This window comes from Dipodomys ordii, unplaced genomic scaffold (assembly GCF_000151885.1).
Source record: "Dipodomys ordii isolate 6190 unplaced genomic scaffold, Dord_2.0 Scaffold97, whole genome shotgun sequence".
In the NCBI taxonomy this organism is placed as follows: Eukaryota; Metazoa; Chordata; class Mammalia; order Rodentia; family Heteromyidae; genus Dipodomys; species Dipodomys ordii.
In genome coordinates, this window is record NW_012267313.1 from 5,887,747 (window position 1) to 5,905,789 (window position 18,043).

Consider the following 18,043-nt stretch of genomic DNA (forward strand, 5'->3'; position numbering starts at 1 on the left):
TCGCCCGCCCGGAGCCTGCGGCAGCGCGCACACCCACGGGACGGTAGCTGCGGGGGGAGCTGAGTCTCCGAGGCTCCCAGCTATCCAGCCTCCTCTTACCCAGACTTCCTCTGCTTTCTCCTTTTCCTCCTCCTCCTCCTCGTCGGCGTCGTCCTCCTCCTCCGGCCACGGCCACCCAAGGGGCCCCCCGAACCCACAACAGCAATTCTCAGCTGATGGGCGGCGGTGCGACGACGCCCACTGCGCATGCCCGCTGGGCCACCCAGGAAAGGAGGCGGGGCTCGCTTCTCTCCTATTGGCCTATTAGCCTGAGTGACAGCGGCCCTCCTCCGCCCCCCTCTAGTTCCAAGCTAAGGAATGAAGGTACCAGCAAAATTGCCGGGGGTTGGGCTTGGACACCTGACAAACGATGGTGAACGCCTGCTTGCAAAAGAGAAGAGAAAGAAATGCAGGTATCTTTCTTTATTCGATTAAACCAGCCTCGCTGGACCGAAGTCTTCATCTGCTGCTTAGTTCATCCCTACCCTGTTTTCCCTAACCTTTTTTTTAACTCTACAGTACACCCTAATTCATATTTCCACTTAAAAATGGGATAATGCAAATACACAATCCTAACAGGAACCATGAAAGAATAAGTGTACCCACTCGGTAAAGTGTTATACATGCAAATTCTTGACAGGCAGGGTGTAGCTTTCATAGCATTTGCAAAGGCAGCAGATAGTAACACTCCAAATATAATCTAATTTCAATGAGAAAGAATAAATTGCTTTCGGTAAAAGCAATACCTCACCGTAATTTGGCTGACAATTGCCTACACTAAGCCACTTTTTCAAAAGAATTATCCAGATATATGTATCAGAAGTTCAGACATACTTAGGTGCTGGTATTTATACATAGCATACCCCTCTAGCCATTGTGGTCTTGGTTTTTCTTTCAAGACACCGGGGATCAAACCTATGTCCCCAGACAGAGTTTTAGAATGTTTATAAAATATTCTTATATTTTAAGAAAATTTCTGTGGTCAGATATATGCTTTAACCTCTATAACAGACAGTAGCATTAGCCGTTAAAGCTGGAGAGTCCCTTATGGAAAATCCAGTTCTACTTCCTCATTTCACAGACTAGAGAAACTGAAACCCCCAAATACTTGAGACTCACAGATCAGTATAAACAACAGCCATTTAAATGTCCTCAAGTAGTATCTAGAGTACTTCCTCCCACCTCATTCACTCTGCAAATACTACTTGGGAACTTGCCAAGTACGTTACCTGGCACTGTAGATACCATGGTGAATAGGGTACAACACATTCCATGAAGGGATGATATCCTTCCCAGTATACTGTGCCTGTAAGGTCTGCCCCAGGGTCATGCAGGCCCTGTGCAGACATCTCCCTAGCTCTTGGCTAAATTTCTACCCAGTATGTTACCTAGGTGACCTGGAAGCAGTCACCTAACACCCCCCCACACACACCCCAGGTTACATCCTGGGCCACCCCTGGCCTCCCATCTGACCCTAGGTGAGTCCCAGACCCTGGGATCACATCCAGAACCACTGTGGCCACACCTTTCCCCCACCTGGCCACACCTCTTCCTGTCCCTGGCCTAGATAAGTCCTGGCCCAGGGGTAGGTCTTCCCTTTCTTGGCCATGTGACACAAGCATCAGTTCGGTAATTAAACTTCTTTTCCTGCCTGATTACCTGTGGTGTTCTCTTCATTGGCTACCTAATGAAACCTACCTACTTAATATACCTTACAGTGCCCTGATAGATTGGTTAAAAACACACCAGTGGAAGCCCAGACATAGGAGTGTCTTATTATGTGGGGTTAGGGATGATTCCATGGAGGAAATATGAACAGAATTCTTAAAGATTGGCTGGACATTGGTGGGTCACACCTGTGATCCTAGCCACTCAGGAGGCTGAGATCTGGCTGAGATTGTGGTTTGAAGCCAGCCCAGGCAGGAAAGTCCGTAAGACTCATCTCCAATTAAGCACTAGAAAACCAGAAGTGGAGCTGTGGTTTAAAGTGGTAGAATGCTACCCTTGAGCAAAAAAGCTCAGGGACAGCACCTAGACTCTGAATTCAAAACCCAAGACCAAGAAAAAAAATCTTTAAAGAGGTATAAGGGTTCACTAGAGGACAAGAAGGGGAACGAGATTCCAGTAAAAGGGGCGAGTATGCAAAATTATATAATTTTTTAGGCAGGGACATTTAGAAGTTGCTTCATAAGTGTATTTAGGTAGAGCATAGTGTATCGATTGGAGAGACATGACACTGGAAAGGCAAGTAGGGTCTTGATAATGCAAGACCTCATCTAGCATGTTGACTGTCTATGTAGGACTTGGACTACAAAAGGATTTTTAGGCAAAGCTATGAAGTGATCTTAATCCCATGCCATGGAGAAAACAGGAAAAAAATAGGGAAACATCAAACAGTGAGAATGAAAGCAGAGAGACCACTTAGGAGACCTGGTAATAATAGTATCTCTTATCTTCTCAATATCAGAAATATAGAAGGGATATCCCAAAACAAATATGCTGGAGAAAAAGACATGAAGATTGACGAGAAATATTTTAGAATGTTTAGGAATCAACTAAATATGGAGAATGAAAGAGATAATTTCTAATTTTATGACTCAAGAAACCCAGTTGAACATGGTGTACCCCTCTGAGATCTAAGATTACTAATAAAGCAATTGCAGTCTGAAAATGGAAGCAATAAAATGAGGGAACAAAGAGATAAGGTTTGAACATACTGTTTTAAGATAGTGGAGAATATTAAATATCCATGTTTGAGATGCCCAGTGTTATACTGGTCCTTGAAAGTGTGAGCGATGGGAAGAGATGAGAATAATTCTTAAGTGTATAATAATGTTGAAGAAATGAAAGAAATGAAATTAAGAAATGAAAAATGAAAGATTCTGAAAAGTGATAAAGAAGAAACAAATGGAAAAGGAAAACTAGAGAATGACCCAAAAAATCTCTAAAAAGTGAACAATCCATGATGTCACTTGTCACTGAAAGTTCAAGTAATTTAAGAACTGAAAGTTGTTAAGTTGGATGTGAGGATTAGGAAGTGATTGATGAACTCAGGGAGATATGTTTCAACAGATCAAGGAATTATACATAATGTATATGTATGAATCTAATGTATTTTATAAATTTACCTGTATGTTTCCTTTGCTAGAGCCCTGGGATGTGGGAAGGGAAGGTACAATACCCTAACACTTGCTGGCCTCTTCATGTTATCCTGCTGACTACTGCCTACACTATGACCAAAGATAGCTGTATTAGGCCTAATTGTGGGTTTGTCCCTATTTGTTATAAAGTGTTATAAGATTTATTCTTGGTCTTTTGAAAACCTGAATGTAATTTTACTCCTTTGTACTCAAGTGGGAAAAATAAATATGGATAGTTTAGGCAACACTGCAAAACATAGAGGTGCAAAGATACATGGTTCCAAAAGAGATGTGAATATTTCTAGCTTTCCAGTTCATTTTCCTTCTAGTTAGTGCATTGGAGGCAGTGATTAAATCGACACCTTGTTTATGTCAACAAGTGACAATTTCACCTCTCACTTGCTGCAGTGATTTATCTATGGCTAAAGGAATACAAATTGGATATATCAGAGTTGGATTTATCAGTTATTTGGAAGATTAAGCCTTTTTAGAAAGATTTAGGGAGTCCATCAGAAGTAAGTCATTGAGTAACAATCATTATCATACTTGTCTCCTTAGGTCTATACCCATCCTACATAAATCTCAGCTCTGTAGGATGGGAGACTGTTGCCTGCAGTACCAACAGCGTCTGAAAATAGCAACTTTGATGGATGGAAATGAGTAATAATCACTAAACTAAAAAGATGTCAAAAACAATGAAGTAAGAAAAACAAACAAGTGAATACAGCAAAACAGGGAAATTATTAATAAATGAGATCTGTAGGATCATGAGAAAAAGTTTGGTTGGTTAGTAATGTAATGGGAAAACTACAACTGCTTCATGAAAATCTGTGTGAGATTAAAAGCCATCTTAAATTAATATTTAATAGACAAGAATTATTTTACAGTAGCTTCCCTGGAAGCACTTTATATGTCTTTCTCTAGTCTGCTTGTTTTCTAAAGACCACACAAGTACCTGGACAAATGCTGAGCATGGGACAGATTTTGCTGTAACTTTTAAACAAGGGAATAAGAAAATGAATTCTATAGAAATCCTAAAATGATCAACTATATCAGGTTTACGGGTATACTTGTGTCTTGGTCATTTTCTGAGTTGTTGTAGCAAATTGCCAGACTAGTAACTTATAAAGATTAAACTTCTTTTGGCTTATGATCCTAGGATTATCACACTAGCATTTGCTAGATGTCTGATGAGGCCTTATGCTACATTATTTTCATAGCAGAATACCTCATGTAAGACAGAACAAATGTGCTGTGCTGTGTTCGTCCTCCAGAAAAGCCTCTAACAGAATCCTGACCTCATCTGATACTGATTACTACCCAAATTCATGAGCCAAATATGTCTGTACATTAATTTAGATTTTCTCTTACTGTTTTTCTTCAGTGCTGTATAGTTTCCAATAGTATTTATTGTGTATCTATTTTGTGAATCATATATGTTATTCAGTAATTTTGATGTTATTGTTGATGTATTTTTACTTCAACTTTCACTTTGATATGTAGGAATGTGATTCATGATTAAATACTGACCTTGTATCCTATAAACAGAAACTAGTAGGCCACCAGTTCTACACAGTATTTTGTATACCCTTTGAGATTCTGTGCGTGTAAAATAATATAATCTGTGAGTACACATAATTATTTGTGGTGCCACAATTGAACCCAGTGCCTTTTACACACTGGGAAAGTGCTCTACCATTGAGCGATATGACCAGTGTTTTCTTCATTCCTTTTTAAAACTGTTTTTTTTTCTGTCTTTTTCTTGTCCATCTTGTTAGAACTCCCAATGTAAAGAAAAGCTTTGTTAAAGCATTTGTGTCATGGGGCAAAATGTGAAGGGATGTGAGAAAAGTGAAGAGAAAGAAAAGAGGAGGCATAAAATTTGAAAAAGGATGAGGGATAGAGACAAAGAGAGGTGTTTCCTTTTCCTACCTTTCAATGGCTGGAATGTGATGAATCAAATTATACCCTTGGAGCATTAAGACATGTCCTGTAGGAAAATGTTGAAAAATAAAGAATTTTTAAAAATTAAATATTCTCTCATTTTTTTCTTATTAATCACTATTTCAAGCACTGAGTTTAGTACCAGAGGAGAAATGCCTATTCACATTCAGATTTAGATGGGTTGTGTTACCCAGGCTTTCTTAAAGGAGAGAGCTGTGTACTGAGGTGGAAATCGGGAAAGAAGCCACAGCATCTATGAACCAGATGGCTTTGTTACTCTGCGTTGTTGCCCAGAGCATGTGACAGAAGCTCTATGGAAATCCAGCCTCAGTATAGGGGAGACCAAGAGGCCCAGGAATGCTAATAAGGTATTTTTCCTGCTGACTGGGATCTGGAGAAACAAATGTCTAAAGTCCAAAAGTCACCTGGGACATGAACACATGTGCAGAGTTTTATAACCTTTATAGGAAGGAACTAAAATAGCCAGTAATTATATTTGAATGGTCAACAAAAGTGTAGAATAAGGGTGAAATAAAAATAAAAGACCAGTTTTTTTAAATTTTTGTTTTATTGGTCGTGGGGCCTGAACTCTGGGCCTGGGCACTGTCCCTCAGCTCAAGGCTCAAGGCTAGTGCTCTACCGCTTGAGCCACAGCACCACTTCCAGCTTTTTCTGCTTATGTGGTGCTGAGGAATCAAACCCAGGGCCTCATGCATGGAATCAAACCCAGGGCCTCATGCATGCAAGGCAAGCACTCTACCACTGAGCCACCTTCCCCAAAGAACAGGTTTTGTTGTTTTTGTTCTGACTTGTCATTTTTTTTTAATTATCATTTAGATTTAGTAAGGGAACACTGAGTTGAAAAGTTATTTCCATGCTGGAAAGGGCAGCTAAAATGAGGAGAACCTTTTGCCTGTAAGTTAGGCAACTGTATTTGTCTTTTGTATAGAGAGAGGTAAACAAAACTGGAGAAGACTGGGTGCAAAGGAATATGATGAATGATAGTGACAGGATCAGATATTAGATCTGAGAATATATTACCCTAGGCCAGCCTATTCTCAAAAAGGGCAAAGCTGGGGCTATTAGCTGGCTCAAGCTGAGGTTGCCCAAAGTTCAAGGATCTGGGAGAAGGAGAGATCTCTTAACTGAGGTTTTGTTAATAAGTATTTTGCTCTTATGGATCAATGGGGGGGAAAGGAAGCTTAGCTAATATTTATGAGGGCAGAAAGAAAATTTGAACCGTCTCTAGCTGCCCTTGTCATAGGAAAACAGGGGTCACACTGAATCTTACCGGAGTCATATGAGGAAGGGTGGTTCTCCATCAGGGGAGGTCTTTATCCATCACTGTTTTCCAAGATCACAGGGATAGGTGGACTTCTGAATTGTCAGATCTAGAAGATTGTCAAATAAGAAGGAATGATAATGCTAAGTAGTGACAAGTGCTAGCTCTGTGGGGAAAGTGGACCATCCCACAATGTAGGAGCTCTGTAAGATGGAGAAGCCTTTCTGTAATATAGTAAACACAATAGACTAACTCTGCAGCTCAACCAGTGCACCTTTAGAAATTTATTCTAAAGACAGGCTTGGCCAAGTATGATGAAATTACATATTCTTGTTTTAAATGTCCAACGTTTTAACTGGTGAGATTTAATAGGGGCATTTGCACACAAATAACAGTGGAATGCTATGTGAGTATTAACAAAGATAATACATCATACAGCGTAGTGATGTTCTTCGAGTCATATTGTTTGGGTTGAGATCCTAGCAGCTACATTCATATATGTAGATCTTGGTTCATTCACCTAAGCTCTCTGTGCCCCAGTGTCCTTAATCAAGAAATAGGGTTATGTCTACCCCCACAGGCTCAACAGAAGATTAATTATGTGCAACTGTATAGTACCCGTCACATGGAATATAATTGTAGTAGAAGAGGAAGTATTATTAGGTTTGTGTTATTGACATCCAAAAGTATTGCCATGTATGAAATAGACAAATCTAGTTAGAAAATTAAATAGTTATTATGATAGCAGAGCCAGAGCCAGCCAGAGCAAGAGATAGAGCTACAACAGTACAAACATCTGGGTGAATATGAATTTAGCTTTGTAATTTTTACATAATATATTTCTGAACTTTCCATTTTTTCTCTTAATACATGGGGGAAATAAATAAGGCCATTTCTTAAAGATCACTAAGAATTCTGCAGAATATCAGGGAAGGGTGTTAATACCAATACCAGAGTTCAGGGCAATAGTTGGCCTGGGGATAATAATTCTCTAGTCATTGCAATTGAAGGTAAATTCATTTCCATAGATCTAGTTTATGGCAAGATTACTCTAAGAGTTTAGTCACTAAAAACATAAATAGCTTTTCAAATGAAAGGTGTTCCTGCAAGAGCTAGCAAGCTAGTCCCCAGCTGAAAAGTTAGGAGATGACCAGTTAAGGTTCAGCCGTAAATATTCTTGCTATGACTCATTAACACCAAGAGAAAATCTCCACAAAACTTGCTAAATGACTCTTACTCCAAATCATTGTTCCTCTTTAAGTCATTGAGGTCTTCTTGGCGTCAAACTCTTGGCAAGCCCATGAATGGAGAAGGGTAAAGAAAAGAGGGGACTAAAATGTCCCTTCCTTCCAAATAGCCTACAATAAAGGGTAAAAGACCAGGACAGGTAAAAGATTAGCCTGGTTCTATCACTTATTTTCTGAATTTGAGTAAATTACTAAAAATGGTATATGCAAGGGAAGTGTAAGACCTATGAGCAATGAACTTGCAGTTTAACAAAATGCATACCAGGAAGCTGGAACATATATTGCCAGAAGCGGGGAACTCAAGGGGAGAGTGGTCATACAAATGGAAAGAAGAAGGTTGGGTGAAAGCAGTGATGATATTCAATGTACATATGTGAAAATGGAACCAGGCAGTCTGAGTGGATGAGTGAGGTTAGGAGAGATGGGGGAGAATGAGGCTGGGATGACAGTGATCTACATGTGTTGTATTCATAAACTGATTGTAGACTTGAAACCCCTGTGTACAACTGCTTAAAGATAGTTTAAAAATCTACGTATGACACGGTTCACATGTTAAATAGAGATTCTAACGGTACCTCGAATCAATATGATGATCCAGGAAATTAACTATATGGAGCATTTGCAAAAGCACTTACCAGGCAGGTAAGCATTTTTAATATGTGCTGACTTTCAGCCCTTTAAGAATCATGGGAGGGCTGCTGTAATCCTAGCTACTTAGGATGCTGAGATCTGAAGATCACAGCTCACTCAGCCTGTCAGGAAAGTCTATAATACTTGTGTCTCCAATTAGCCAGTAGAAAATTGGAAGAGGCACTGTGACTCAAAGGAGGTAGAGTGCTAGTCCTGAGCAAAAGAGCTCAGGGACAATGCCTAGAACCTGAACTCAAGCCCCACCACCGACGAAAAAAAATAATTAAAAAATTAAGAAAGACTCATGGGCATCTGTGAAGACAATGTGCAAGTGGTGGTGTTGCTTTAGGAAGGACACAGAAAAGGGGTGTTGAGGTTGCTTGGCCAGAAAGAACAACTTTCTTGAACAAGGTTTCAATGGCTGCCTCTCTCCCTTTTTTGTCTTTTTATTCTTTAGAAAAAAAAATCTAATACATTTCTGTATATGTGAAACTGTCCATAGCATGTTATTTCATTTTGTTTTTTCATCTGGACATTATGCAGATTTAAATGAGATTCCATAATTGATGGCAAATATACTCTTGATTTCTATTTGATAGATAATTATGAAATTAAATGATGAAGTTGGATGAGCACTTAGGATCTTAACCTAATTTAATTGTAAGAATCACAAACTAATCTTCATGGAATATTTGAATCATATATATTAATAAGATAATAAAACATTATTGTCACGCTTACGAGCTGGTGAAGGATGTCTTACAGTCTGCTATTTTACCCATTTTAAGTGCTGCAATGTTTATAAACTATGAACATACTATCAAATAAAAGTAAAAAGCACCAGAAACAGCTACACAATGATAAATCCACATGCACATAGCCTTATAAAAATGACAACATGAAGCTCAGAGACTCTGAAAATAAGTGAAGGGCACGTCAATTAAAATCCTGAATGCCACTTGCCCTAACTCACATTTGACGATGAGTATCTTCAACCTGGCTGTGTCCAAGGCCTGCCCTTCTTCTCTCCCTCTCAGAAGTGCTCTGCCTCTCTTATTCTGTAACACTTATCTCAGGGCATTGTGATTGTTTACATGGCCTCTCCCAAACTAGACTCTGAACCTATTCCTGGCACCAGTATTCTCAATACCTGAGGCAGATGTTTGGACTAGAAGGTGCTTCCTGGCTGTTCTAACGCCAAGTTTTGAGAGCTTTCCTGTATACAATATTTCTCATGGACTGTGTTTCTCCAGATGTGGTCTGTGGAATTTTAGAATCAAGAGGGGAACCTAATTTGAAAAACACATTTAGGTTGACTTCAGACCTAGGGAGGCAAATTTCTGGGCAGAAGACCTGTAAACAATAAACAAGCGCTTCATTTCGAGTGAAAACAATAGTTGAACCATCCTCTTTCATGTGATTTGTACAAGAGGTCGCTTTGAAGGGAGAAATGTAAAACCTCAGTGCTTTCAAGATGGTTGGTATTCGGGGCTCAGTTTTAGGGTCACTTCCCTGTTTAGCTGTTAAGAGTTCTTCAACAAGGCCAGAGTTTTTCAGGTTGACCACTAAGGGGCAGCAGCGTATGGGGAAAATGGGCCCCAAGATTGACTGGAGATACTGCCTTTGAAATAGCCCAGTAATAAAGCCAAGAAGTCATGAGAGTATGACTTAATCGCTTACCTACTTTTTCCTACTGTCTTAGCGACTTGTCTTCAAAGCATCATTTATACTATTGTTAAGTGAATTATTTCTAAGTTATGAGTGACCTTTCCTCAAAAACAGGAAAATAGTGTCTAGAAATATAATTTTGTTTTTATTGCTCTTCCCCAGCCTTTTGAAATTAAGGAAATTGACCTTAACTGAAGGAATCTTCTAACAATTGATAAATCAGAAGGGGGAATTTTTTAATTATTGAAGAATTATTACATTAGTTGATCTATGTAATGTAGGAAGGATATTGTATCTATAAGATTTTGGTCAAGAAAGAATCTAATACTGTGAATTTCAGAACCATTATTATACCTAAATTGTTCCATATTTCATAAAATAAAAACAGAATCTTGGGTAATGTTTTGCAGGCCATGGTATTATAATGTCATTAATTGACACACATATGACCTAAGAATAGCAATTACATTGTTTTGTAGTCATTAGTAGATGCTTCAAAAACATTCTATGCATACAGATTCTTTTCTTAACACTACTAGCTCCCTGTGTTATTAGTTATAACATAGAAGGTGATAGTCTTGAAATACATCTTTCATAGTAGCTACAGTAAAGCTGTCCTGTGAACATTGTGACAGAGTAGGGCTAGGATGGAAAGTTTGTATGTGGTTTCTAAGATCACTCAGTGGTACTATCTAAATTTGGTTCCTCCATGAGCCTATCCTATTGATTTTCAGTTTTCGCTAAATTTTTCCATTCTTTCATAGATAGTCTGGTAAACAAGAAAGTTTGAGTACGTATTGAGAGAGGAAAAGGATTCTAGTTCGACCCTGTTGAAATTGTCTTCGAATTATCAAATTGAAAATTGTCCAATAAAAAATGAATACACTGATTATATTGATTATATTAATATCAATTTGACAGGGATGTGTCTCCAAATTATTGCAATCTGTGAAGACCACAAATAACTCTTAAAAGGAAACTCCTGTAAACTCTGAAATTATAAACAAAAAAAATGTATTCCCTACCTACATTTAAGCTATTAGAAGTAAACTTTATATCAGTCGTTGCACTCTATACTACAGGGATTTTGAGATTGTAATTTGAAGGAGATGCAATTTATTTCTTCCTTCTTACAAAATGGAAGTAGCTACTCAGGGGAGTAACCTAGAAAATAAAACTCAGCTTCATTCACTTAGCATTATATTTGACTTACTTTAATGACTTTCTCCAAGGAGTGTCCAGTTTAAGTGTAAATGAAGCTTCAGAGTATCTCCTGCAGAGACCAAGGTGTTACAGATCGCATGCAAAAATTATTATAAACATTACTTTCATGTAACTAGAGGGTTCCCCCCCCCCATTCAGAAGCTTTTGGATTAACTACATCAAGAATTTAGGAACTTGACAATAATTTGAACAAGAAGGCCATGGTAAACAATTTGGCCCAAGCGGAAGCTGTGCAGCTCTGCTATGAGACCATGAATGGATCCTGTCTTAAAACCTCTTATTCAATCCTGTACACAGTCCTGGGACTGGGGGCCGTGTTGGCTGTGTTTGGGAACTTACTGGTCATTACTGCTATCCTTCACTTCAAACAGCTGCACACACCTACGAACTTTCTGATCGCATCCCTGGCCTGCGCTGACTTCTTGGTGGGAGTGATTGTGATGCCTTTTAGCACAGTGAGGTCTGTGGAGAGCTGCTGGTACTTTGGGGACAGTTACTGTACATTTCATACGTGCTTTGATACGTCTTTCTGTTTCGCTTCCTTATTTCATTCATGCTGTATTTCTGTTGATAGGTATACCGCTGTTACGGATCCATTGAGCTATCCAACAAAGTTTACCGTTTCAGTTTCAGGAATACGCTTTGTTCTCTCCTAGTTCTTCACCATCACTTACAGTTTTTCCATCTTCTACTCTGGGGCCAACGAAGAAGGAATTGAGGACTTAGTTGTTGCTCTGACCTGTGTGGGAGGCTGTCAAGCTCCACTAAATCAAAATTGGGTTCTGCTTTGTTTCTTGTTATTCTTTCTACCCACTGTCGCCATGGTGTTTATATACAGTAAGATATTTTTGGTGGCTAAGCATCAGGCGAGAAAGATAGAAAGTACAGCCAGCCAAGTTGTTTCAGCCTCAAAGAGCTACAAAGAAAGAGTAGCTAAAAGAGAGAGAAAGGCTGCCAAAACGTTGGGGATTGCTGTGGCAGCATTTCTGGTCTCTTGGCTACCATACATGATTGATGCTGTCATTGATGCTTATATGAATTTCATAACCCCTCTGTATGTTTATGAGATATTGGTGTGATGTGTTTATTATAATTCAGCTATGAATCCCTTGATATATGCTTTTTTTTAACCCCTGGTTTCGGAAGGCAATAAAACTTATTGTAAGTGGCAAAGTCATCAACCACTAATTTATTTTCTGATGAAGCAAATATAGATTAAAAAGATTACTGCAGGGGTTTCAATTCTAGCTTGGAATTAGATGAAGTAAGACAGTAGAGAGGCAAGCATATGTTTGTAGCAAGTAAGAGAACACTCAGTAGTTGGTTCACAGCTCCTGCCATCTTCATGTTTCTCAGCACTGTTTAGAATTTAGTGACAGATGAATAAGATTTGTTGATTCCTTCCCATTCAGTGGTACTTAATGGCTTTCTCATTTTCTGCATTTACTCTGAAATTTCTACTTCTATCTTCAAATGCTTTGGGTACACTATAATTTCTTTCGCATTTATGAGTTTGCTTAATTGTCTCAAATACATGTAGTGGGAGAGAGGTTTCTGTCTGACTTGGAAGTTTTATTCTCTGATGACAAAACAATTTAAAGTATCACTTGAGTGGTAAAAATATAAAATTGTAAATTCTTCAAATAAATTTGTAATCTAAAGGACTTTCCAAAGAGCTAAAATGTGACACTTTCTAGTGGTTATAGATCATTTGAAAAACATTTGAACTCTTGCATTTCCTGAAACCAGCAACCCTTTCCTTCCATTTTGTAGAGTCTGTAGTCACACACACACACACACACACACACACACACACACACACACACACACACACCCTTAGGAATGATATTGTTATACATGTTACCTTTGGAGAACATAATTTATGATGATAGGAGGTATATATAACAAGATGGTCTCTATAGTTCTTTCTCAGTAATATGAAATAGAGAATTTTAAGAGGTCAATTCAAATGAATTGATTTTCACCTTTAAGGGTGTTTTTTTTTGTTTTGCTCTTGTACTATAAAGTAGGCACTGTATATGACATTAGAAACATAAAACTGAGCAAGTCAAATATAAGCAAAGATTTCTTGAAGACAGAAAATCCTGAAACAAATATTGTACACTCCAATAAAAAAATCCGTTTTCTCATTGGAATAAGAACTTTTTCTTGAGACAGAGTTTCAGTGTAATTCATAGTCCTCTCTCCTCAGTCTTTTGTGCAATGAGATTATAGGTGTGAACCTCCATACCCACCCCAACATAAAATTTAATTGTTTTACTAAAAAATATAAGCTGTGTATATCAAAATCCAGTGAAATCCTGACAAAAACAAATGATAAAGTTATTTGTCTTCTCAAGTCTTTGAATGACTGCCTTAAATCTTTGTTCAGGTATCTGATTTTCACAGACTATGCTGTAACAAGCTTGCTATATGAAAAGATAACATCACATGCTATATATTTTATTAATGAATCCATTTGTGAATACTTTATGCAAGATGTATCTGTTTCATGTTCGTATAGTAAAATAGTTTAATTAAAATTGGCCATACTTAGGAGAAGAAAGTTAAATGTAAAATAGGACAAAGGAAATATGGATGTCTTTGTAACAATACATGTGTGTTGTTCATACCATAATATTAAGAAGCAGGTCTATTAGCCATCTTCCAAATGATTTCAGGTAAGCATCCTTACTCTCATTCCTTAAGAAGAAGCTGAAAGTCTGATGTTCTGAATTGTCAGTCAGTATTGTGTTTATACAAATATGTGCTTTTTCCCATAATTGCAAAAATAAACTGACATTAACAATTGTCTAAATAACAAGGAAAACAATCTGAAGAAATAAAAAAATATACCCCCTGATGTGCACTTTTGCTATAGTATAACCTTTGTATAAAATAAATGGAGAAAATAAATCCTGATCAGAAAGTTTGTTAGCTCTCATATCAGTAAGTAGAGAATGTACTTCCAATCTATTGTATATTGTTTGTTTTTCTACTCTTTTTGCTGCCCTCTATAAAACAAAGTGTCTTAAACAAAAATCTTTGTTTAATTCTGACTGGACTACACTACTACTCTCTTCTAGGACTCACTGATGAATGAAAGAAAGTTGTGGCCGGGCACCAGGGTCCCATGCCTGTAATCCTGGAGATCTGAGGCCTGCAGTTCAAAACCAGCCCTGAGCAGGAAAGTCCGTGAGAATCTTATCTCCAATTAAACACCGAAATGTAAGAAGTGGAGGTATGGTTCTAGTGGTAGAGCACTGCCTTGGGCAAAAAAAGCACCGAGACAGATCCCAGACCCTGAGTTCAAGCCCTAGTACCAACATACAAACATACACACACACACATACACACTCACACACACAAAGTTGTAGATGTTGCTAGCAGCATACAAAGTCATGGTGAACCTATGGATTTATTTGGAACAATTCTCACTGAGGATGGAAGTCAGCTTCACTCTGTGAGACTGTCAAGGAATGTGGACCTTGGAATATAATGCTGAGCCTGGTCTTTCAATCCAGTGAGCTTTGGATCTTGATTTTTTTGGTTCGGACAGGGGGAGGCTGCAGAACTATTGCAAAGAAGAAATATATCTGCTATGTCCTAGGTGAAAGTACAGAAATACTATGTCCTTCACATATATGTACTATTATTAAAATACATTTATTTTATTAACAAACAAAAATCTATTTAAAGGCATTGCTTAAGTCAAAGTAGCCTTGTCACGTGTTTTCTCGATTAGCTGATAATAAAGCACAACCATTATATAATGTGGAACTCTGTGTAGTTTAAAAAATATTAAAATGAATTGCATAAAAAGTTGCAGAAAAATTATCATACTTTTGATCATTGATGGTATCTATTGGTAAGACAATACTAGTCCATCAATAACAAATAATAAAGTCAGAATAATAGTAAGCTAAGGAAGCAAATCAATGATAGAGAACTTGCTTAGCATGCATGAGGTCCCAGGATGCATCTTTAGCACTGACTAATAGTAGTAGAGAAGGAGGAGGAAGAGGAGGAGGAGGAGGAGGAAGAAAAGAAGAGCTCATCATTGTTAACACCAACATCTTCACAGAGAACTGCCAATGTGACTGGGTATTCCTATATGAGTTTCTTCACTTATTAGTCATGTCATAATAAAGGCTTAACTGTATTTTGTGAATTTTCTGTGTGCTTACAATCTGTTAACATGCTATGCTTATTTCTATTCAACTATGTGCTCTCTCTCTCTCTCTCACATACACACACACACACACACACACACACACACATACACAGGACAATAGTTCATCACTTCATAAGGACAATGCTAAGGAAGTTAAGAATTGTAGTTTATATCAAAGATAAGATTACTTAGGTCCCTGTGATGAGTCACCCTGAGTAAGCAAGCAACACCTACTTGGGAGTTCTCCACCTGCCAGTCTCTACTCTGCTCCCTCCTAGCAGCTTCTCTGAATTCCAGGTAGTGATCAAAATGTTTATGTTGTGTCCCTTCCCTCCCAGTAATATGAGCTGCTAATGATTTCTTTTTAGTGAAAGAATTCAACTGTGCATTTGAAAGCATTAACAATAATACATGTGATGCCAGATGGATTCCCTTCTGAGTCAGTAGTAGACAAAAGTAGAAAAGAAACTTTAGGAGCTATTCAGGAGTGGCAGTTTTCACATAAAGAATAAGTTGATAGGAATAGATTTTTTTTAGTAAGGGAAAAATGTATTCAGGTGGGACAAGTTCCTAGTGTCACTCAGTTAATGAGGATTAGGCAAAACCAAAGCTTCCTGTATTGGGACAATTTTTTTCCTTCTCCATACTTACGGCAGGCTGAACAAGATTTAAATGTTGCTGCTTTCTGTTTTGGATAGGCACTCACAGTCTGAAATAGCCCACCAGTAAACCATGCAAGGGATTTTCCTCCTCTTAACCTAGGTGAACTAGGTGCTGGTGCAATGGTGGAAGGTAACATAAGTTCTGGGCCTCTGTAGGCCCTGTGTGCTCTCTAGCCTCGTTTGTGTTTGGTCTCAGGTGTATCAATTCCATTGAAGAATCCAGCAACCTATGTCATAATGGATGGTTTCAGACATGTGATCACTCGGGGTCACTACCTGGACTCGGTGGCACCCCAGAACCTTCTTCTTTCTAAAAAAGCATTTTTAAAATATAATTTTACTGTTATTATTAAGGTGCTGTAGAGTTTGTGAGCTTAAATAACATGCAAACTGACAAATAGAATGGATACATACTTGATCCTTGAAAACTTCAATCACTGGTGGGTTTGCATTAGGCCATATTCTCTTTTCCCAAGAATGGCTTCTTAGCCACCCAAGTTTCCATTCTTTGGCACCTTGAACCCCATTCAAATCCTTTCTACCACCCTGATCGTCTATCATCATCGTGCCCTTGATCTAGCAGGAATGCAACATGGATGAGGAGAAAAGTGGTTAGGTATGTTTTCTGCAATCTCAGGTCCAAGCCTAGGCTGGTGTCCCTATCTTAGGCTGGTAGGATAGCCTTTTAATTAGCTACTTGGTGGGCCCAAGTCTCTCACCACACCATACAAGCCCCTCTCCGGGGCTCCTATTTCCCTTTAGTTGAGGTGGCAGGCCCATAAGAAGGCCAAGCCCTTCCAGTCAGCTTCCACATTTCAATCTGGTATATTAATTCAGTGGTAGAGGGAGAACTTGGCGGTGGGTGGGATTTGTATGCTGGGACACAGCGTTTCTTACCTGCCTTATGAACATTTGTGCATGCAAGAGCTCTCAAGTAATGATGTACAATGTTTCTTTTTTTCTTTTTTGATAGTAAGAATGAATTCTCAAAAATAGATGAGCTAGCAAAGTAAAAACTGAGTATACTATTTGTGTTTTATTAACAAATAAGTTCCATAATGTCAGCGATAGTCCATAGGTTAGCCTATTTGTGGCAGAATTAGAAAGGTATTATGCATCTTAGTTTTATTTTTAATATTACTTTCTAGTTTTAGAGTAGAGGAAACATGTAGAAAAAAATAAGTGAAAGAAAGCTGGGTGCCAGTGGCTCATACCTGTAATCCTAGCCAGGGTAGGAGAATCTTTGAGACTTTTATTTCCAATTAACTAGCAGGAAACCAGAAATTGTTCTGTGTCTCAAAGTGGTGAAGTGCTATCCTTGAACACAAAAGCTTAGAGACAGCACCCAGGTCCTGAGATCAAGCCCCACAATCAACGAAATAATAGTAATAGTAAGTAGAAGAGTTGAATGGTCTGTTTCAAAAAAGTCCAATAGAACACATAGTGGCTAAGTTGTAGGAAATGAATCTGACAGGAATTTAACATTTTTTTAAAGAATTGAAATACATCCTGTGATGTATACAGCAAAACATTTTGTCATGACTGATGCTAAACCTAAATGTAATTCTAGAAGTGATGTTATTTTTAAACAAATAGTGGATACACAGAACCTCACAAAAGTGAGATAAGTTTTTCATAGCTTTCATGGTAGTCTTTCTTAAAGCATGACTAACCTAGATATGCAGCTTATGGCTCTCTGAATACACAGGTATAATGGTATAGTTGTGACCACATTATAACCTCACTGCCTATAAAAGACTGAATTAGAAGGTGGGCGACAATGGCTCAAGCCTGTAATCCTAGATACTCAGAAGGTTGAGATCTGAGGATCAAAGCCAGCCTGGGCAGGAAAGTCTGTAAGATTCTTATCTCCAATAAATCACCAGAAAACTGAAAGTGGAGCTGTGGCTCAAGTGGTAAAGCGCTAGCCTTGAGCTGAAGAGCCCAGGTCCAGAATTTAATTCCCATGATTAACCAAAAAAAAAGAAGAGAAGGAGGAAGAGGAGGAGGAGGAGGAGGAGGAGGAGGAGGAG

At 38.4% G+C, this 18,043-nt stretch overlaps 2 protein-coding genes across 2 annotated transcripts in view; one reads left to right on the forward strand and one right to left on the reverse strand.

Moving 5' to 3' along the window:
• The window catches only part of Stx7 (syntaxin 7), a 32,374-nt gene extending 32,128 nt beyond the window's left edge, over positions 1-246 (reverse strand). The window contains exon 1 of the mRNA XM_013026876.1: positions 100-246. The gene's annotated coding sequence lies outside the window, so the exon portion shown is untranslated. The remainder of the gene's footprint in view (positions 1-99) is intronic.
• An 11,128-nt stretch (positions 247-11,374) lies between these two features.
• Taar9 (trace amine associated receptor 9) lies at positions 11,375-12,362 on the forward strand. The gene is given in 2 exon segments (XM_013026782.1): positions 11,375-12,295; positions 12,297-12,362. Coding segments are annotated over 2 exon segments (987 nt in total).
• The last annotated feature ends 5,681 nt before the right edge of the window (positions 12,363-18,043 follow it).